At 40.5% G+C, this 21735-nt stretch overlaps 2 protein-coding genes across 4 annotated transcripts in view; one reads left to right on the top strand and one right to left on the bottom strand.

The window, feature by feature from the left end:
- The window catches only part of dnah5 (dynein, axonemal, heavy chain 5), a gene marked incomplete at both ends in the record, with an annotated part of 102329 nt that extends 88797 nt beyond the window's left edge, over positions 1 to 13532 (top strand). For both annotated transcript variants that reach the window (XM_083918951.1, XM_083918950.1), the window contains 7 exons: positions 94 to 299; positions 1806 to 2009; positions 5662 to 5877; positions 6824 to 7036; positions 7993 to 8145; positions 11981 to 12212; positions 13381 to 13532. In XM_083918951.1, the coding sequence (XP_083775077.1) occupies positions 94 to 299; positions 1806 to 2009; positions 5662 to 5877; positions 6824 to 7036; positions 7993 to 8145; positions 11981 to 12212; positions 13381 to 13532 (1376 nt within the window). The remainder of the gene's footprint in view (positions 1 to 93; positions 300 to 1805; positions 2010 to 5661; positions 5878 to 6823; positions 7037 to 7992; positions 8146 to 11980; positions 12213 to 13380) is intronic.
- Positions 13533 to 16415: 2883 nt separating this feature from the next.
- adcy2a (adenylate cyclase 2a) overlaps positions 16416 to 21735 on the bottom strand; it is a gene marked incomplete at both ends in the record, with an annotated part of 70698 nt that continues 65378 nt past the window's right edge. For both annotated transcript variants that reach the window (XM_083919220.1, XM_083919219.1), the window contains 5 exons: positions 16416 to 16568; positions 18397 to 18521; positions 19920 to 20034; positions 20198 to 20308; positions 20645 to 20791. In XM_083919220.1, coding sequence (XP_083775346.1) covers positions 16416 to 16568; positions 18397 to 18521; positions 19920 to 20034; positions 20198 to 20308; positions 20645 to 20791 — 651 coding nt within the window. The remainder of the gene's footprint in view (positions 16569 to 18396; positions 18522 to 19919; positions 20035 to 20197; positions 20309 to 20644; positions 20792 to 21735) is intronic.

The following is a 21735-nucleotide window of genomic DNA, read 5'->3' as shown; positions in this document are numbered from 1 at the left end:
TCAAAAGCTGATTAAACCATGATGATTTTCTGTAGCTTTTCGCTCTCCGGTTTAGAGGGCTGCTCATGTGTACATCCATGTTTCCCTCACCAGGCATAAACCAAGACCTTTTGGATGTCAGTAACATGGTGCAGTGGAAGCCAATGCTGTATGGAGTGGCATTTCTCCACAGCACAGTACAGGAGAGGAGAAAGTATGGACCTCTGGGATGGAACATCCCCTACGAGTTCAACCAGGCCGACTTCAACGCCACTGTCCAGTTTGTACAGAACCACCTTGATGACATGGACATTAAAAAGGTAGGATGTGACACTCAACTTCAACTATAGTGTATACCTTTAGTTGAACAAACACATCTTTAACAGCTACCAACAACCGTGTGATTCTCAGGTTGTTGTCTTTTAAACGTGCATTCTGCAGAGGTGTAGCTAATATGACCAAAACAAAGCTAAACTAGTCAAATGACATATAACAATTGATAATTAAGCTAGCTCCGCTTAGCAACATAATAAGCATACAGCTGCATGTATATTCACACAAAATAACTTGACAGTCTCATGTTGTTGGATGTATAATGCTCACAGACGTTGCCTTAGCAAAGAGGGGAAATTAAGAATAACGCCTTAAGCGAGGAGCTGATGACTGCTAATGATGAATGACTCAGCGCCACTATAACTGATCACCACATGGTGAGTTTACTTCATGATTCCCAAGATAAGATGCTGTACTTCCTCGTTGCCATGGTCACAATACAAATCAAACTTTGCTGAACTACATCTCCAGTGACAAATCTCTGGGGGCATAACACCGACACTATGCTCCGATAGAAAAACATAAATCATCCAGCTTTAGATGAAAAACGCACCTCTACATGCACCAAGAGCTTGTTGTTTGTTTTTCAAAAATCCACCGCGCCCGTATCATCCTGTCCACTCAACGCAGGGCTGTGTGAGAACTGACTCTCAGGCACAGTTTGTCCACACGCTACAGATCCTCCCTCCCCCTTGCGCATGTTACAATATCACATGCACGCGCCTCAAGCTAGGCATATGCTGAATGATGTTATCAGTTTCTATCTATGAGTAAGTTAGCCAGCCTACTACCGTGTATCGCAGGGCTACTCAATTAGCGGCCCCCGGCCCGCGATGGAATATTTACTGGCCCTGTGAGTAAAAGCCTATTTGGAAAAATGTTTCATGGCCGTAGTGGCCATTGTTGACTTTCTCGCATCTCAGTGCAACCGTTTCAGTGTTAATGTCTATGTTCACACTGCAGGTCTTAATGCACAATTCCGATTTATTAATCAAATCCGATTTTTTGTTTCTATTCACATTGCGTCTTCAAATGTGGCCTGTGTACAGATTGCTGTGTGAATAACTCATGCTCCTGAAGTGACCCGCATGGGCAGTTGACCACAACGGTGTTTACGGAAGCGAACATGGCAACAGCAACCAGTATTGTTAATTATTGCATTTGTGTTAAAAAAAATGGAAAACATCCCTCTAGTCCCATTTCTACAGCTAGAGTTAACAAAATAGCCCTAACCCTATCTTATCTATTTCTATTATACAAAAAAGTGAGCTCTTTAGTTGCAGAAAACTGTGGAAATCGAACTTTTATGAACATGCCAAACAGAAATAATAACCACACTGTGAGAGAAGGGCTTGACACGAGAGAGTACAGTCTACCTTCTCGATGGTATTCTCCGTGACATTCATCAACTCCTTTTGCCTTTTCAACAACTGTAATCATTTCACAAACTGTATTTGCTGTTATTTTATGTTCACTAGTTCATATCTCCTCAGGGTGTGTCATGGACCACAGTGAGATACATGATCGGAGAGATTCAATACGGTGGCCGTGTGACCGACGACTACGACAAGCGCCTCCTCAACACCTTCGCCAAGGTGTGGTTCAGTGAGGACATGTTTGGACCTGCCTTCAACTTCTACAAAGGCTACAGCATCCCGAAATGCTCCAGTGTTGACCAGTATCTGACATACATTCAGGTGAGTTACACTCAGACGAACAGTGCTGGGATAAAGCCTGACATCTGGCATGTGGAAAAGGCCATCATCCGCTTAGCTCCACCCAAGATGATTGTGATTGGTTTTAAGAAATACAAACAAGCCAGAGCGTTTTTTCCCCCTATCCCAGAATGATCGGCTGGTGTAGCTGGACCTCACTCCAGCGCAGGAGTATGGTCTGAGTATAAAATACTGCAGATGGATGATGGTTAACTGTGCACAGTTGTACCTTGCTTCTACAATAACAGATTGTCATACGGATTTAATGTATGTTTGCACATTTGTGCCCTATCTTACTACATTTTTGTTAAAATGCTGCACATGTTGCTGTGTGTGTCTGTTTTTTTTGTTTTCTCTATCCTGTCAGTTTTCAGTTATACTGTATCACAATGAGTGAAAAAAGCAACATTGAAGATATGAGGTTTCTACAGGACTCAGGAATTTTAGATAAAATGCAAGCATACTTTTTTTATTTCAGATTATGTATGGTATATTTGTGTGCATCTGTGTGCTTTTGTGTGTGCATTTGCTTGTTTGTGTGTATCTGGGGTCAGTTCCTGAGCTAGTTTCATTAAAGCTAGTTTCATTATGATGGATGCTCAGGGCTGCCAGGCTCAGCCAGCTTATTCCTCTGCACCACCTCTTAAATAGAGAATGACAAACACAGCCTTTGGAAAACACACACACACACACACACACACACACACACATGCATAAAAGCACACAGGTACAACATTAAATCTCACACATACCATGTACACACAAATACATACACATGTTCACATCTACATAGACAAAATACCCAACAGAACACTGTGTGTGTGTGTGTGTGTGTGTGTGTGTGTGTGTGTGTGTGTGTGTGTGTGTGTGTGTGTGTGTGTGTGTGTGTGTGTGTGTGTGTGTGTGTGTGTGTGTGTGTGTGTGTGTGTGTGTGTGTGTGTGTGTGTGTGTGTGTGTGTGCGCGCGTGCACGTGTGTGTGTGTGTGTGTGTGTGCGTACAATCTGTGTATTTAAATTAAATGCAGACAGACAGGAACAAAGCACAAATTCCCTAAGAGGAAATAAATGACCACAGTGAGGGAGAAAGGCAATTCTTTCCAGAACCCAGTCATTCTCTTCACTCCCTCACATTTTTCTCTGTGTGCTCTCTCCTGATGTTTGATTGTTTTTGATTGCACAGTGTGATAGATGTTTGAGGGATAGAATAGCAGAGGCTGACAAACAACACAAGGGTCTTTATTTAACAAATGCAAACTCTGAACTGTTCTCTGTCAACAAAGAAATAAGAACGGAAGGAATCTGATAATATATAAACAAAACAGTCTGTTTCAGCCAAGGACGCGTAATGTTTGTGAAAACGCGCCAATATCCGCAGATAAAACTCTATTTTTGGTGTACTAATTGCAGGTTCACACCATTTCACCATTCTTTACGTGATGAAGGCGAAGAGAGGTTTCCTTGAAATAAAACGAAGCTAACAACACATTGGATCTATCTTTGGTTTTGAGTGACTTTTGCTTACATGACATTGTTGATCATAACAATCACTTAAACGCCTTTCAAAACCAACGCTGATTCGATGTTCGCTTGGCAAACGGCTCCAAATTTTCTCAGCACACGTTGCCAGACTGATCTGCGAGTAAAATACAAAGAAGCTTGCTCGCGAGGCTAGTATCACATGTCCCGTCGTCTTGTCGTATGTGAGAGACACAATCTGCAAGATGTCTTTGAACTAATTAAAGCAACACAGTTTCTACTCGCTGCCTTTGAACTGACGTCAGCTCATTTCTTGAGTCACTTAAAATTCAGATACCCTCATTATAATGAATTGATTTGAACCAATCAAAATGTCATCAATGACAGCTGTATTACCCTTATTAGATCATCAGTTTAAATAAACCATATAGGTGAGCCAGTTTGCTTTGTATTCAGGTGTTTTTTCACATGGGTTTATTTATGCCACCTAACCTTGTGAAGAAATAATGAACCATGATATACTTCTGCATTGTTTATTTATCTTATGAGACCAGTTGGATAATTGGGGTCGACTGCTACAGAGGCAAGAGGTGAACTTTTGTCCTTAGTAGAAAAAAAAACCTGTTACATAATATCAAGTTGTTTGCTGCCTTTTATGCCTTTTATCAGATAGCTAGAAAGATGACAGAAAATGAGTCAGAGAGGCAACATAGGTAGCCGGTAATTGGTGCAGTGCAACAAAGTCTTGTCTTAATACATGTACATCATACACATATACAGCCACCTATGTCAGGCCCACTGTGCACAATTGGCTGTGTTTGTGGCAGGGAAGTGGGGGAGGGATCTTGTCCCTCCCTCCACTGCACAAGCGTGTCATACTATTTGGTTAGAAGCGTGCACCATTGGACTGGGAGGCATATTGTGAATCTCCCATATTTTACACCCTCATGGTGAAGCTCTTCACTAGAGAGGCTGAAAAGAAGCAGCTGGTGACACTGTGTGTATCAGAGGAGACACTTGGCTGTCAGCATTTTACCCAACCAACAGTGGCTTAGCAGTGACCAAAATTGCAGTGCATTGCAAGGGAATTATGTATTTGAAACTGAGGTAAAAAGAAACGACCAACCCTCAAAAAAGACATCTATTCCACATTGTTGAAACTAGTTCTACCATGAGCTCTTCCAGCCTGTTTCTGCAAGCTTAGTGTGAGTTGATAATCTGCTCAACAGGGGCACTAGAGTCCTCTCACAGTACCGTAATTTCCGGACTATAAAGCGCACCTGACTATAAGCCGAACCAGCTAAATTTAGGGGAAAATACAGATTGCTCCATATATTAGCCGCACCCGACTATAAACCGCAGGCGTTTTGATGTGTAATTACCGTAGTATATAGGGGTTCCTGCTACCACGGAGGGGATTGTCGGGACAGAGATGACTGTTTGGGAACGCAAAGCGTCCCATTTATCAACAATAAATCTTTCAATCATTCAATCAAACTTTCAAATCTTTGACATGGCGAACAGCATTCGTGCAGAGTACAAATAATACAACAGTGCAAAGTAATACAAATACTCGCCTGTAACACGGCAGTAAAAGTGCAGTCCCGCGGCCGTTTACGTTATCAAAATAACCAGCCTACTACCGGTATATGAAAAGTCAGTTCTTCATGCTGCCTTCTCCAACGTCTCACCATTGAGTCATTGATGTCAAGGGTACGTGCAGCAGCTCTATTTCCTTCTTTGACAGCCAGATCGATTGCCTTTAACTTAAAAGCAGCATCATATGCACTTCTCCGTTTGTTTTCCATGTTGAGGGTGTTTGCATGAACACTTCCTTCGCGCAAACTGTTGCTGAAGCTCTCCTACTCTTTGTTTTGCTCTCGTTACCTGGCGCCAGATGTCTGCCTCGGCCTCGCGCATCCTCGGTAGTGCGCGCCCCTGGTTACCGTAAGCCGTAGAAAAGCCGCACCGTTGAATAAGCCGCAGGGACCAGAACGAGGGAAAAAAGTAGCGGCTTATAGTCCGGAAATTACGGTACTTGTTGTGAGAGTAGAGAAAACGCATCTGAGCTATTCCTTTTGAAAATATTTTCATAAATGCTCCTCTGAGAGCCGAGGTAAGCTCTGGTTCACTAACTTTCACTGTTTTTCTTTTACAGTGTCTGCCAGCCTATGACACACCTGAGGTGTTTGGCCTCCACCCAAACGCAGACATAACCTACCAGAGTAAGCTGGCTAAGGACGTACTGGACACCATCCTCAGCATTCAGCCTAAAGACAGCTCATCAGGCGGGGGGGAAACCAGAGAGGCCGTGGTGTCCCGTCTGGCTGACGACATGCTGGAGAAACTGCCTCCTGACTATGTTCCTTTTGAAGTAAGGGTGTGTGTGTGTGTGTGTGTGTGTGTGTGTGTGTGTGTGTGTGTGTGTGTGTGTGTGTGTGTGTGTGTGTGTGTGTGTGTGTGTGTGTGTGTGTGTGTGTGTGTGTGTGTGTGTGTGTGTGTGTGTGTGTGTGTGTGTGTGTGTGTGTGTGTGTGTGTGTGTGTGTGTGTGTGTGTGTGCGCATGCGTGCGTGTGTGGTAACGTGTTGTTCCCCCACTCACCATGTGTGCTGTGCAAAGTGTCAGAGGTGGGATGTGTGTTGGTGAGGGGATGGAAGTTTGAATCATTGATAGACAGAGAAAAGACTAGAAATAGAGGGGGGTTGGAAGCAGTGTAATTTTGCTAGCTTTGTCTTAGATTGGGTTTTCTCCTTTTTTGTCACTTTAGCAAAAGTGATATGAGAATGACTTTTCTGAGGAAAAGTTGCACACCACACCCTGTCTTTACTACTTTCACTTTCATCTATCTGCGAGCTGTCGGTAAAAAATATATTAGCCCCCAAAAATATGTAACAATGAGGGACAATTGTACAGAATGGAAACGCAAAGACAAATTGAGGGAAATATTGTGCTATATATGCATTTTCAAAAAAAGAACTAAAAGTGAATTGATAGAATCCAGCTTACAAACATAGATTATAGAAAGCTCACATCCTGAGCTCAGTTTATAGGTATTAGATAAGTAAGATAAGTAAGAGAAAAGCTTATGCAACACTCCAAAAGCTGCAAATGGATCAAACCAACCTTTAGTTTGAGAAAGCTGTATGTAGAGTGGAGGTAAACTGAATTGTGGTGATTCCAGGGACATTTCCTTGTGAACACATCTTTCTGTGTAGACATAGCAAGCCTGCATGTGCTCATGCATCTTCACTCTATGCATTATACATTCTTCATGAGATTGATTAAAGTTTCATCTTCTTACCTGATTTAAATGTAACCAGGTGAGAGAGCGCCTCCAGAAGATGGGTTCTTTCCAGCCCATGAACATCTTCCTGCGTCAGGAGATCGATCGGATGCAGAGGGTCTTAGTTCTGGTCCGCAACACCCTGACTGACCTCAAATTGGCCATCGATGGAACCATCATAATGAGCGAAAATCTGCGGGATGCCCTGGACTGCATGTACGATGCACGCATTCCAGCCCGCTGGAAGAAGGTTGGTTGAGAGGATTACCAGGAATTAAAAATTTGGGAACCCACTGTGCTCCCAGCAATTCTCTTCTGGAAACATTTGCAATCAGTTTGAAGACTTATGACATCAAAACAAAAGTAGATCACACTTCATTTCCTGTTTAGCCTCTGCCAGTAACCATAAGTCACTTCATGTTGTTAGCTCTTTAGTGTTCTGCTTCACAAACAGCAAAAGGAGTCCTCATAGGAAAAGTCATCTTTTAATTTTACTGAAAGCTATTAATGGCCTTTGCTTTCAATAAAGAATGCTAACGAGCCACTTTATGGAGCCACAAGGGAAAAATGTATATCTCAAAGGTCTTTTTATTACTGTGCGGGCTTAATCGCGAATGTTATTATCGTAGGTTCACTTGTTTGTTTCCATTAACATCAGTCAACCTCTAATTTCTCTTTAGCCCACACTGATGCTCTTTACCTTTATTCACTGTATGTAGTATATTTTAAAATTGAACAAATCCGTTTCAGTGATAAATGAAAACGACTCTTGTTACAAACTTAGTAGACAGAATAGCTGGAATATTGATACAGAGAGAGGGAGAGCAAGAGAAAACAAAGAAGTATGACTTGGCATGACTTTGCCTTTATCTTATGTTGGAATCATTCTGTTGGCATTCAAGTTGTGCTCTCACAACCATTACATCATTACAATAATTTAGACTTTAATGGCTTCCTGGCTGGGATTCAGAATTTTTCTACCTGCAGTGCCATCTGCATTCAGCCCATCTGCCTCCACTCCACTGTGTTTTGTTGTATTCTAATCTCTTTTATTCCATCATGCTGAATAATTTCTATTTCTCTTGCCGCAGTGATTCCCAATCCATTTTTTTCATGTCTCTCTGTAGTCCTCTCCTTTGATCCTCCTGGATGAAAGTTTTCTGTGTTTCATTGTAATGTTTTGTTTCATTTGTCTTTGTTTTTCAGGCATCGTGGGCCTCCAGCACCCTGGGGTTCTGGTTCACAGAGTTGCTTGAGCGGAACCGGCAGTTCCAGGCTTGGATCTTTGAAGGGCGGCCCAACTGCTTCTGGATGACAGGATTCTTCAACCCGCAGGGCTTCCTGACAGCTATGAGACAGGTACACACTGCGTCAGGCTACCTACCTACCTACCTGCCCACCCACCGCCGGGGAGGACACCAGATGGCACACTGAGGAGAAGCCGGCACACGGCCAAATTCACACACACATACACACACACACACACACACACACACACACACACACATGCACACAGGCAATGCAATACACACACATTTCACTTTGTGTTCTAATGAATACCAACTTTTACTAATGTATGTGTGTGTGTGTGGGGGGGATACTACTGAGCGATGTAATCTGAATGTTTAACCCTAATTAATCCAGCTCTGTAGTCATGCCCCTGCTGTCTATCGGTCTATATTATATGTTATAAAATAGAGATATACTGTAGATACAGTATTATATTTGTGATATCAGGCTGTCTAAGTAAAACTGATGACTAGATTTCTATTAAACATTGGAACGAGTGAAGATCAGATGATAATGCGCATTTCAAAGCATGCACATTAGCATTTTCTCCCACTATCTCTCTTCGCTGTCTTTTTATGGAAGTATTTCCTGAGCTGTCCTTGTTCCAATTTTATTAGCGAACAATGACTTTTTATACAGGAAATATAACATCTTTTAAAATTCAGTTTAAACTGATCTGCATCCTTTTTAAATAAATCTTGCGGAGGTTTAGACGAACAAAAGAAAAACATGGAAGCAGAGGAGCTTTTGATGTACTGTTAAACATAACCTCTTGTCTTATACAAAGTATAACAGGGTCTACTGTATAATACCTTTTATTTTGTTTTATTGTTACTGTTCTACAACAGACATCTAATTAACGCAAGGGCATTTGCACTTTAAATACTGTGTCTGTATTGTCACTTTGTGGGCGGCCTTGCTTTTATATTGAGACCTGCAACATCTCTCTTTTGCACATCTATCACTTTTGAAGTAAGTGTGTGTGTGTGTGTGTGTGTGTGTGTGTGTGTGTGTGTGTGTGTGTGTGTGTGTGTGTGTGTGTGTGTGTGTGTGTGTGTGTGTGTGTGTGTGTGTGTGTGTGTGTGTGTGTGTGTGTGTGTGTGTGTGTGTGTGTGTGTGTGTGTGTGTGTGTGTGTGTGTGTGCGTGCGTGCGTGCGTGATGTTCCCCCACTCACCATGTGTGCTGTGCAAAGTGTCTGGTGTGTTGCATGGGATGTGTATTGGTGAGGGGGATGGAAGTTTGAGTGCGTGATAGACAAAAAGAAGATAGTAAAAAGAAGACTAGTGGAAGTGGAATTGCTACTCTAATAGGTCTATAATACTAAATGTTTTTGTTACTTTACAACAGACACCTAATTAATGCAAGAGCATGACCTTAGTTTCCTGTATGATGGAAATTCAAAGCATTCCATACATGGCACATGATGTATTTGCACTTTAAATACTTTGTTTGTATTGTCACTCTGTGGGCGGCCTTGCTTTTATATTGAGACCTATAACATTTATTGCTTTTGTTGTTGACACCTTTCAGTTTGAAGTAAATCTGTCTTTTGCACGCTCCCACGGGGAGGTTATCTACATTTGATTCCTGTTAGTTTTTAAGCTCGTCAGAAGAAGAATAACAGAATATCTCCAAAGCCTTTAACAGATTTCCATAATCACACATTTTATCATGAAACCATATTATATTGATTCTTTGGACTACAATACGATATTTGCTGATATCACAAATGAGATGATATCATAAGCAGGTGGTAATTAAAAAACAAACTATTCTTTTTAATAAAAGAATATTTGTAAAAAGGGAATTTCAAAATCTTATAGGTGATTATATATACTGATATTTTCGCTTTCCATTAATGATATTGCATTGTTGATGATTGCATCAATATATCAATCCAGGTCAATGTATCATCACACACCTATTGACGGGTGGCCTAGAGTTATTGAGTTTAGTGATAATCCATTGCTGGTAATCAAATTCAAGTTTGCAACTTGCAACTTCCTCATACAGTACAGACGGGGACTCAGTTTGACCAACAGTGATGAAATATGGTCAGTCCATGTCAACTCATCATTAAAAACAACAACTAAATATTATATTTGCTCTTTCTACTGTTGCCCCTTTAATTACCACTGCCTCAGTTTCTCTCTTGTTTCCTCTAAAGTCAATCACTAGTTCTTTAGTTTTTTTGATGTTAAGCTCCAGAAAATGACTGTCACCATACTCAACAAAGGATTGTATGTTTTTTCTGTAGTGGCTATCATCATCCTGTTCAATTAGACCTAGTAGTGCGGTATCGTCTACAAATTTCACGACTTGGCAACCCGAGTGCTGCGATAATCAGCTGTGTAAATAGTAAATAAGAAAGGTAATAGGGCTTTGACTTGGGGAGAACCTGTATTTGTGGTGATTACTCCTGATGTTATGCTTGAATTTAACTTAACAAATTGGGTTCTGTTCTCTAAAAAAAATTAAATAAATAAACTGCACACCCCTAGTACAATATAAAATAACGCCCACTGGTGTCTAGATGTGTATAAATACCGTCAAGTTTAAGAACAATAGCATCTTCTGCTCCCCTTCCTTTCCGGTATGCAAATTTGCAGGGATCCAAGTATTTTCTCCACCTGTGGCTTAGTTTTTTAGAACTATTTTTTCACACACTTTCATGACAACCGAGGTGAGGGCCACCGGTCTCAGGTCTTTCATACACTCTACTGCCTTCATTTTAGGTACTGGTTTGATACATGATTCCTTCCACAAGTCAGGCAAAACATTAGAAGAATAACAATAATTAAACATAGCCGAGAAGATGGTGTACTGTAAGCCCATCAGGACCTACAGCTTTTGTGGCCTTCAGCTTTCCAAACATATCATCTAAGGTGCTGATTAGCTTCTCTCTAAGAGTAGATCTTTCCTTTGAAAAGTCAATTTTATCAAATCTGTTGTAAAAGCTATTTAAATAATTTGCGTATTCTATGGAGCCTTTAGTTGGTTCCTTTCAGGCTTCCCTTTGCCTACATATCCACTCATTAGCTTCATACCTTCCCACACCTTCTTCATGTCATTCTCTTTAAAAATGGTTTTCCACCTCACATTTAAACCTATATTTCTTCTTATTGATTTCCTTTCTAAGTTCTTTATGAACCTTTTGAAATATCTCTTTATCCCCCTTGGCAAAGTCTTTTTTCATTTCCCTTATTAACCATATACAGTTACTATGAAAACAAGCTGGGATAGAGACCTGAGGGCCTTAGGAATGATTTCAGGGCTAACAAAGTATTTACCTTACAATTAAAGTCATAGCAGGAACTCTTAGGATTTTTTGCTCATCCGATTGCCTTTTAGTTTTATTTATTCCACTCCGTGTCTGTATTTTACTGAGCAGGGATTTGTTGGACTACTGTACTGTGTTAGTTCCCAAATATAGCTGTCATTACCTTTCACCGTACTTGCATACTCCCTCGTCAGGAGAGCCACTGCAGCTTCTGTTGGACCAATGGCATCACACACTGTCTGAGAGTGCTCTCACTCTGTGTAGCATTTGCCTCAAAATCCTGGCATGCTTTGTAATTGAGGTCTGTTACCTGTGTGCCTGTCCTTGTCATTTGTTGTCAGTCCCTATCTGTTCAATTTTGACCAATATATTTTTCTGTCTATTTTAAGATGCACTCTGCCATCACATTTTGCTCTTTTTGAGTACAGAGTGTTTTTTTTTTTTTTTTAAATGTACCCCTATTAGAGCCCTGTTCTTAAAATAGATTTTTTTTTTTGTCTTTTTTGTGTTTTTTTGGGGGGGAAACTGTTGCCAAATGTCAACTCCGTCATTCTGCCATGTACTCCTTTGTTATAGTGCCAGCAGAACTGCCTTAACCTGTGGATTTGTCCCTGATCTTGTAGGAGATCACTCGAGCCAACAAGGGTTGGGCTTTGGACCGCATGGTGTTGTGCAACGAGGTGACCAGGTGGATGAAGGATGACATCAACCAGCCCCCCGCAGAGGGAGTGTATGTCTACGGCCTCTATCTAGAGGGAGCCGGCTGGGACCGTCGCAGCTGCAAACTCATCGACTCAAAACCCAAAGTCCTCTTCGAGATGATGCCTGTGATCAGGATCTATGCTGAGAATAATGGTGAGATGGAATATGTGAGGACATTAGATGGAGGGAAGCTTCCTGAGACTGTTTTTTTAATTTTTTTATTCAGTTTCAATATCAACTCTAATCTGACAATGCAAAAGCTTTAATCCAGTCTTTTCTTTACAAGATCAATCTTTCTGGTCTTTGTCAGTCTCAGTCTATCCCTCTTCTCTCCTACATTTGCATCCCACACATTCAGGATGGATGGATGGATGTAACATTTAAATGTCAAGCAGACTAAGTGCTATTTTTTTTTGTCTGGGAAAAGATTACCAGCAGTATGTAGCACAGTGTTTGTTCTGGATGAGAGCAGACTATATTCAGGCAAGCGGACACCTGCATGCGATCCTGCCTGGGAAATGAATTAATGATCCAATGATATGCGTAATGTGGTTTGTTTACACCATGTCCCCTCCCAGCTTTTCTGAATAGGAGGCTTCCTACTGTGTGTGTGTGTGTGTGTGTGTGTGTGTGTGTGTGTGTGTGTGTGTGTGTGTGTGTGTGTGTGTGTGTGTGTGTGTGTGTGTGTGTGTGTGTGTGTGTGTGTGTGTGTGTGTGTGTGTGTGTGTGTGTGTGTGTGTGTGTGTGTGTGTGTGTGTGTGTGTGTGTGTGTGCGTGCGTGCGTGTTATGGCAGAAGAAAATGGTGAGAGTGTAGACAAGTGGTTGCAGGATAATCTTCTAGTGTGTGTGACATGAATGTGTTTCTACTTAATTGTGACTCCCTTCAAAGAGATAAGATGCTATAAGATCTGTGTGTGTGAGTGAGTGGACGAGGGCCGTCAGTCAGTGACTCCAGCATGTTGTCATTCACTGACTAACTAGCTAAGAAGATCCATGAGGTCGTTGCTATGGGAGGAGTGGGAAATAACCATGTTCTCCCAAGTTCTTCTCCTGATTTGAACAGACTTTGACTTTTTATAAACGGATGTTATGATCACAGTTGCGTGTCTCAATGGCATCATCTCACTGATTTAAATATTTAATTGAGTTGAAATACTCCAGGTATGAATATATTTAATTATGACTTTAATGAAGAGATAATTTTGCCAGCTGTTGTTTTTTAATCACTTTTCATCACAAATGGTAAAGTTGGTGTTTTTGATTTTCATCTGCAACAGTGCGTATCAAGTGACACTCGTTTGCTGTTGTTCTGCGTTGCAGGTGTGAAGGATTCCCGCCTCTACTCCTGTCCAATCTACAAGAAACCAGTTAGGACCGACATAAATTACATCGCCGCTGTAGACCTGAAGACTTCACTTCTTCCAGAATACTGGATCCTACGGGGTGTAGCACTCCTCTGTGACGTCAAATGATTGCTTCATGTTGAGAAACATTGAAACACATCTTGTAGGTTAGACATTAACTTCCCATCAGTCACAGGCCCAGTGTCCTAGAGGATAAACAGCTGTTACCATGGATACCACTGCGTGTTTGTTTTTTTCAGATTTCCTCAAAGTGGAGAATTGATAGTAGGCACCAGTGGTAAAACATGGACAAAACAGGACTTTTTGGTATAACATCAATCCTTAACAGTCCGATGGGACAGGGTTTAAAAAATAGCCTTATGTCAAATAGTTTGTCAGCAGACAGTCATAATGTTACTTAAGAGGCAATTTGGCCTTGTGTGCTCTGAATAATTTGGCATGCGGTTAACACCCCAGTCATATAATTAAAAATAAAAAAATAAAAAAAAGTCAACTACTAGCATTTGCTGGTGTGTGCTGTGTGATGGATCTGAAGGTTCATGTAATTTACAAAAGTAACAGATACATATTTAAAAGACGTTTGCATTTTAGAACAGAATTTAGCTGGACATGGTGGTAGAACGAGTCTTCAATTGTCAACCACCCCCACCCAGCCAAAATTATTTTCCCCATACAACAGGGATTTTATAGTTCCCCCAAATTATACTTTAACTCCTGGCAGCAAATGTCAGTAATGAAGATCAAATAAAGTGTTTTTTTAGTCAAAAGAGGGTCAAAACAGGAATTTGACACATGTCAGTGTTATGTGTTTTGCTTGGGGTCAAAGGGGACAAAGACAGCTGCAGTGTGATGACTGAAGGTTTAATGTCTGGATTCATCAGACTCTTGTCAGGCTCTTCAGTATTTTAGCAGTAGTAATAGTTATTCAGCTAGCTGCAGCTGCAGTGTACCTACCATAACATAAATTATTTTTTTTATTTTTTTTTATTAACAAGGCCTTCTGAGTTTTTTTGTCACACAGATGAGAGCAAATATGCAAACGATTCATCATTGACTCTTTCTATTTGCATTGAGTAGTTGAGTCAGTGATCATTTTATCACCATCTTTGTGTTTCACTCAGATTGTATCTTCTGTATTTGTTTTTTAACATTTAAAACGGAAACAGCAGTGTAAAGTCGACAGGACACAAACTGTGCTGTTTGATTGAATGATATAACATCTTTGGCCCTGATGAGTCCAGACGTATTGTACCCGTCCATCTGCTCACCAAGGGCACTGAAAAATCTCAATTATGTACCACGGTCTAGAGTAAAACATGTTGAACCAAAGAGGACTAAAGACCAGTTTCAGTTGATAGAGTGTAAAGGGGTATTTTTGTATTATCCTGCTGTTTAATGTAAATCAAGTGCACATCACAGCACAGTCCAGGCATGTTAATATGCTGGGAGCTGATCATTTTAAAGAATCTGCCAGGCAAATAACACTCAGTAGAACTGAAATACATAGAAATTTTAATGAAGTTTTTACAAAAAACAATGGCATCATCAAAACATCAAAACACTTTTTCGGTAGTATTTTCTTTTGTTACAAAACCACCTACCATATGCACTCTAAAGCTACCCTGTACACAAATCAGGCTCAGGGTTCCCAACTTCAAATCATCACACTCAAAGCATCTTGATTCCTTTGTTGTCCAGTAGTTTTACTCCAACCTGACCTGTAAATCTGTATGGCTCAGATTTGATCCCCACAGAAACAAACACCAGCAGGCATCTGACCTTGGCCATAAAGACTTAGAATATTGTATAGTCAGTGAAGACAAGATGATTTAAGTGTAAAAACAGTTTGGGGGAACTTGGCCCTGCATGAATATCACAATATATTCATAGATTTTCCATTTATGGACCACCTGTAAAATACATCCAAGACTTCGTGTTCCTAACAAGGTTAAATCCCCTGAACACCAACACAGGTGTTTTCAGTTATTCTGGCTGATTTGACCTCTGCCTGGGTTGAAAGTGGGCGGGGCTTTAATGAGAATTTGATGGGAATTTATGAGGTCATAAATGCCCATCTACCAATAAGAATAATACAGGTGTACCCGCTTAACAGGTGAAACGAAGCTAACAGGAGTCTCTGGAAGATGTCAATCAATCACAGTTGACACACCCACACAGTTCTGAGAAGAGGTCTAATCAGCCAGGTTAACCAAAAACGCCTGTGTTGGTGTTCAGGGGCTTTAGTGGAGCTATGTACACATTTGTGTGTCTTCTTGTTGGCTGGCTGTTGTTTTCTAATCAGGACCAGCTTCTCTTTTGCAACAGTGGTCATGCAGTTTTCCTTTGTAACATTTGTCCTTTGCCTTCATTTTAATATCAGATCTTCCACTGGTGGCCCTTCACTTTGTAAACATATGGTTGAGGGCACGCACACGTCCTTTTATCCATTACACCAGCATATGTTTTCTGTGTTATTGTTCTCTCTGAAATTCTTGTCTTTTGGATGCTCTATGTAAAAATTGTAGACACAGTCTTTGTTTCTCTACATATTGTCACACATTCAATGTACAAATGTGTCCTGTAAAATGAACAGAATATAGAATTTATTTTGATGGACCTGGCTGAAATAGGCTTTCATGACAGAATGACTGCCTCAAGTGTCCCAGAACTGAGTCTTTAGAATAATTTCAACCATTTCAGATTCTTCTCTCTGACTGAACGGATCCAGCATTCAATTATATCCATTATATTGGGGTCATTGCCTACTTGCTGTACATGCTGCACTTACAGTTACATACAGTAAGTGACTAAATGTACACTACAGCTGTGGCATAGGGAACTTATAATGCAACATTAAAATCAGATTTCCACCTCCTTGCAGCGTTGATCTGATTCTTTTGTTTCACACTTCTGTTACAACAGTATTGAGAAGATCAGATCTCCATCTGTAATTAACATCTGTTCCTTTTGCCCTGTTAATTCAACATATTCTCATGGCATTACATTCCCTTGGGACAGTGAGCGAGTCATCTCTGTGTGCACAAAGTAGGTCTTGAGCTCTCCTTTGCCCTTGACGTTGATGATGCCTCTACAAGAGCACATGTAGCCTAGGGCCAGAAGGATGCGACTTGTCTCTTCTGTCACCTTCAGGGAGAACAAGACGGGTAATGTTCATTTTGCTTATATTTCTGATCTTACACAACTGAATTAAATTCCTGTAGGGAAAACTGCTGGCCATTAATTCATAAGTGAAACTCTTGGTATGCTGCTCTGTATCATCACATACCTCAATTGTGTTTGAGTAGACAAAAATCAGGATTTAAGTTGGATATAAAGTTTTGTCCTAACCCTTAGATTAATTTCATACAACATTGCACAAATATGCACAATAAGTAGAGCTGCACCCTCCAATCAAACAGTATGGGAAATATTGGGCTACCTTGGAATAACTCAACATTTCTTATTGTTGCCTCTGCACATCTAATAATATCTACAGACACTGTATTTACCTTAATGAAAATCCTAAAAATAACATGTTGCGCTGCAGCTTTGAGAGAACAAATAGAACATCCAGCTGTGTTCATAAACTACGATGAAAAATAATCTCGTCTAGACGGTAACCCGAGATTTGAGAAAGTCTCGCAAGATGGTTAAAGGTATAATATTTAACATTTTCGTATTAAAATGTCCCAAAACGACTTTACCTATGGTATTTATTTTCTTTAGTTGTGTGTCATATGTTTCCAACAATATGCAAACACGGAAATCTGTAATTGTATTAATTATTTTATTCATTATATGAATAAACATTACTGAATGTAACATGATTGACAATAAAAACCACAACGCCCATGATCCCATGTGACAACATCGTCAAAAAGTCCATCTCTTGTCATTGTTTTGAATGACTTAATGACCACTGAATGACCGTTTGAACACAATGCCCACATCGCCATGACACAGACCTGGATTAAAATGACTAATGTATCTCTTTAAGGTTAGTATATAGTGGGGAAGCAAATCTTGCAGTTTTTGCAATTTTTCACAAATCTGAGGTTACCATCTTGACATCGGTGCTACCTTGAAATAACTCAACATTTGTTGCCTCTGCACATCTTACAATATCACCAATGAGTCTTGGATTGCAATTGAAAGCACTGCAGTTGTGCTGCACAGTAAAGCAGATGACTCTATCAAATGTGTCCAGGCTGCAAAGTATAATACAGCCCTCTGAAGACTGAACGACTCCCACTGCCCCATGCAGGTGAAAAACCAATATATCTTATCAGTGCCCAGGCATGGTCAAAATGTAAGATTTAAAGATATCTCATGATGTTGAGATGACGGGATGTTTTGCTGCCATAAATAGCACGAGCAGATTGAAGAAGAGTTTTATCTTTTAAACGTCTGACATTTAAAATGTCTTCACGTGAAAGTGGAGCAGTGCTGCTGCTGCTGCTTTGAAAGAAACTGTCAACTTCAAACCCAATTGGATGTTTGACTTCTAAAAGTTGTTTGTTCTTAAATGCATCACAGAAAATAGTCAGGACTGGAGAGGCATTCTCTATATTTATTTTTAACAAATCTCATGAATTGCGTGTTCATCTTTACAACTTCCCTGCCCCGTCTGTCACAAAGATATAGAGCTGTGGTTTTGAATACGTCTGGGAACTATCATTTTTAGCAAATATTATTTACGGTATTCACATTATTGTTGGGAACTATTTTTAGCTCACATTGGTGAGTGTTTACAGCTGCAGGACAATGTTTGTTGGAGTAAAGAAAAGAGAAAAGCCCAATGGTATTGAGCATGTCACCCAGTGCAACAGTGGAACCCTTCGGCACAGAGCAAAATGCAGTATCAGGCTTTGGCTACGCAGACAATACTTAAGATCACATGTTGTTGGTTTCATGCTTTCCATGGGATCGATAAGACGATTGGAGAATATCACTGATCATATCCATTAATTACCTGTATTTTTCCTAGGACTCCAGTGCTGTCCATTCTGCTGGCTACATTCACTGTGTTTCCCCAGATATCATACTGTGGTTTCTGGGCTCCAATGACTCCAGCTATCACTGGACCATGGTTAATACCTGACAAAGGACACCAAGCAATCAGTGAACATTCCATGTGTATTTGTACCATATTTACTCAGTTACATGTTCAGATTCTTGTTTATTGATCTGATAAGAAATGACAACCAGGACTGTTAATGGAAATAATAGAAATCTCACATGTAATCACAGTTTGAAATTTCTTGAAATAAAAAATATAGTATATATTTTTTTCACTTGAATTATGTAACACAAGACACACAAGAGGATTACTGTACTGGATGTACTGAATCAAAAAAACACCAAGCACATTATAAATGTTTTGTTTCTATTTTTGATGTCACACAAGAACATAATTAAAATCCATTTGTGATATAACTGATTAATAATTGAGTGGAGTCAGAGTGTAGATCCAAAAGGCCTTCAGCAAGAGACATGCTGCTTTCAGAATAAACAAAGCTTTTCACAAGATTTCATCAGAACATAAGATGAAGTGGGATCTAAATGCAGCTGAACTCTTAATCCCCCCAGCACTCTCAGCACCTCTGCTAACAGGCACTGGAGCTTTTCACAGCATTGACATGACACCAGGCCCCTCTCTACTCTGGCTCCTGAATATCCAGATTGCTGGAAGCACAAGCACACGGCTCGTGGTTTTGTCCAATCCCAGTGGCTGTGGACTTGTATCCCCCTCTGATGGGTCGTTTTAGTCCCGTCTGGAAGCAGCGGGGATGAACAGTCACACACGCACACCGCTGAGTTAATGGAGCATCCCATGCTGCGATCTTCGCAGACAGGTTGAAGGCATTGAACTCTGACTCTTACCGCATGCAGGGTGCTGGGACCTGACGCAATGCTTTCTTCTTCAATTCTCCCTCTACACTTTACTCAGTCCCTCTCTCACTCTGCTATTGTGTTGCCATGACTAAACCCATGTCTTGCTACAAACAAGTTTTATTTTCTTGTTTTTTTAGAGATGTATCTCTCTCTGTTTCGATCAAGATAATGTAATGACCTTCTCAGTATTACTGGTGCTACAAAATAGAAAGAAATTAAAGCATAAAGGCTGCATGTCCAAACCAACTTCATAACACATCAGTGGAGTACAGTTAGTGTACATTCAAGCTGATTATTTTAAGTACTGTTCTCTGTACCAAACTCCAGTTGTGTGACTCTAAACACTATAATAAGATATGATTAATACAATTCAAGAACAAGTCAGTAAGGGGAGCAGCTCTCACCCAACAGCAGGGATATTGTTGTAGGAAATTCATCCTCACTCTGTGGTCAGTAACACTGACTGTAAAATGATGTGAATTCACCGTTGCGGTGACTTTTTGAAAACCGTACAACAAGTGAAATGCAGTTTAACTGTGGGTAAGAGGTTTTTAGTAACTAAAAAAGAGATTGAACTCTCTCAGCACTTAGCAAACTCACCAACTCTGAGTTTGAAGTCATTGAAGGAGTGTCTGTTGATAACATCCAGCTTTCCCACCAAGGCAAATGCAAACTCTACCATGGTCCCTATGTGCATGTACTGCCTGTCATGCTCCTGGGAAACAGTGGGGAAGCACAACCGATAACACATTCAATTCTGGTTGAAATACGCTATTAGAGGTGACTACAAAAATGCTTGAACATGGTGTGTGTGTGTGTGTGTGTGTGTGTGTTTTTGTGTGTTTGTGTGTGTGTGTGTGTGTGTGTGATTAGCCTACCTGTGATGTGTACTCAGGCCCAGGTGATGCGTTCAGCCCAGTAGCAGCCATGTAAGTACTGCCAATAGTTTTGATCTTTTCCACACCACTAAATTTAGGTTTGGACAGCAGCTGCACACACAAACAATCCACACAACAGCTAAAAATAACGAGACATAGCCTGAAGCAGAAGAGATACGTCATGCTGTCATTTTTAGAAGATACACAACATCCATTTGCATAAGGATTTCATTATCTATGCATTTGTAAGAATGGCTGTTTTCTCTCTCTCTTTTTTAAAGAAAAATCCTCTTAAAATATTAAGATACCATTAAGGGAGGTAGTATGTCCAATATTATACTACTACAAAATCCCTGTATTCTACTGGAAAGGATATCCTGTTTGTTTCTACCATCCATGGTGCACTTGTAGGATGTTCTAAAGGTTGTAAGTGTGAGGGTTATTTACCTCGTCAAAATCAGCAATTATTTCGTTGAGGAGCCTCAGGCACTCTAATCCTTCTTTGTTGACGTCAGATTCGGTGTAGAACTCTTTAAAGTCAGGGATGGAGGCGAACATGACACACACCAGGTCATAGGATTGGTGATACAGATCCTGCACAACAAAATAGACGTTAGCTTGGACAGCTAAAAAACAATGTCAGATTGTTGTTGAAACTGAGAAGCCACAGACCCTAACGCTTTACATGGATGGAAAACAGACGGACAGGCGAAAGTATATCAGTGCCTCTAAAATCCATTACAGCAGCGATTGACTTGCTCTTGGATCCTGCTCAAGTGCAGGAAGAGACTAATTTGCTGACTCTTCTTTTAGATTTTTTGCAGCAGAAGCATCATTCGTATTTAAGCTCCCATGACCTCCAGGTGAACACGTCCTCTAAACTTCCTACGATGTAAAACTTTACTTCACAGTTCCCACTGTGAAAAGCACTCAGGGGACATCACAGGATTCAAGATGAATGACAAAGTCTCACAGGCAAGTCAGCAAGACTGTCTCCCCCAACGTTTTGTCATCATTATATGTAATAAATCCTTCCACTACTACATTATAAGTGCCATTTAAAAAGTTTAAAGTCTATCTAATTACCACCTGAATTTTACCACTAAATACCTGACTGAATAGCTAACAGCCAGGGACTTTATTATCTAAGCCAGGCGTACAGTAAGCCCAAAGGGAATCATGCGTTCTTGTGCGTACATGTTTGTATCAGTGCTTCTGTCTGTCTGTAATCTTACATACTACGGGACACATGAGCATAATTCTTTTTGTGCACATTTATGACATATTCTCAAGGGCCTCTAATGGTTGCGTCGATTCACAATTTTTGAAAAACCTATTCTCTAAAATATTTTATCTTGTCTCTGGGGGCAGCATGGAATCTCACGATTACACTGTCTGTTTTTGGAATGCCTCTTGTTTTCATTACCAATACCCATCTTGGTTGTCAACATCTTTGCACTAAGTTGCTTTTGCAATGCCTCAACAAAGAATTTGTCCTGCAGCCTCAAAAAACAATTTAAATGATACTTCAAATCTTT

Source organism: Echiichthys vipera (genome assembly GCF_963691815.1).
Source record: "Echiichthys vipera genome assembly, chromosome: 8".
Classification (NCBI taxonomy): Eukaryota; Metazoa; Chordata; class Actinopteri; order Perciformes; family Trachinidae; genus Echiichthys; species Echiichthys vipera.
The sequence above is the reverse complement of the archived record's forward strand: the minus strand, read 5'-3'. Positions and strand labels throughout refer to the sequence as shown.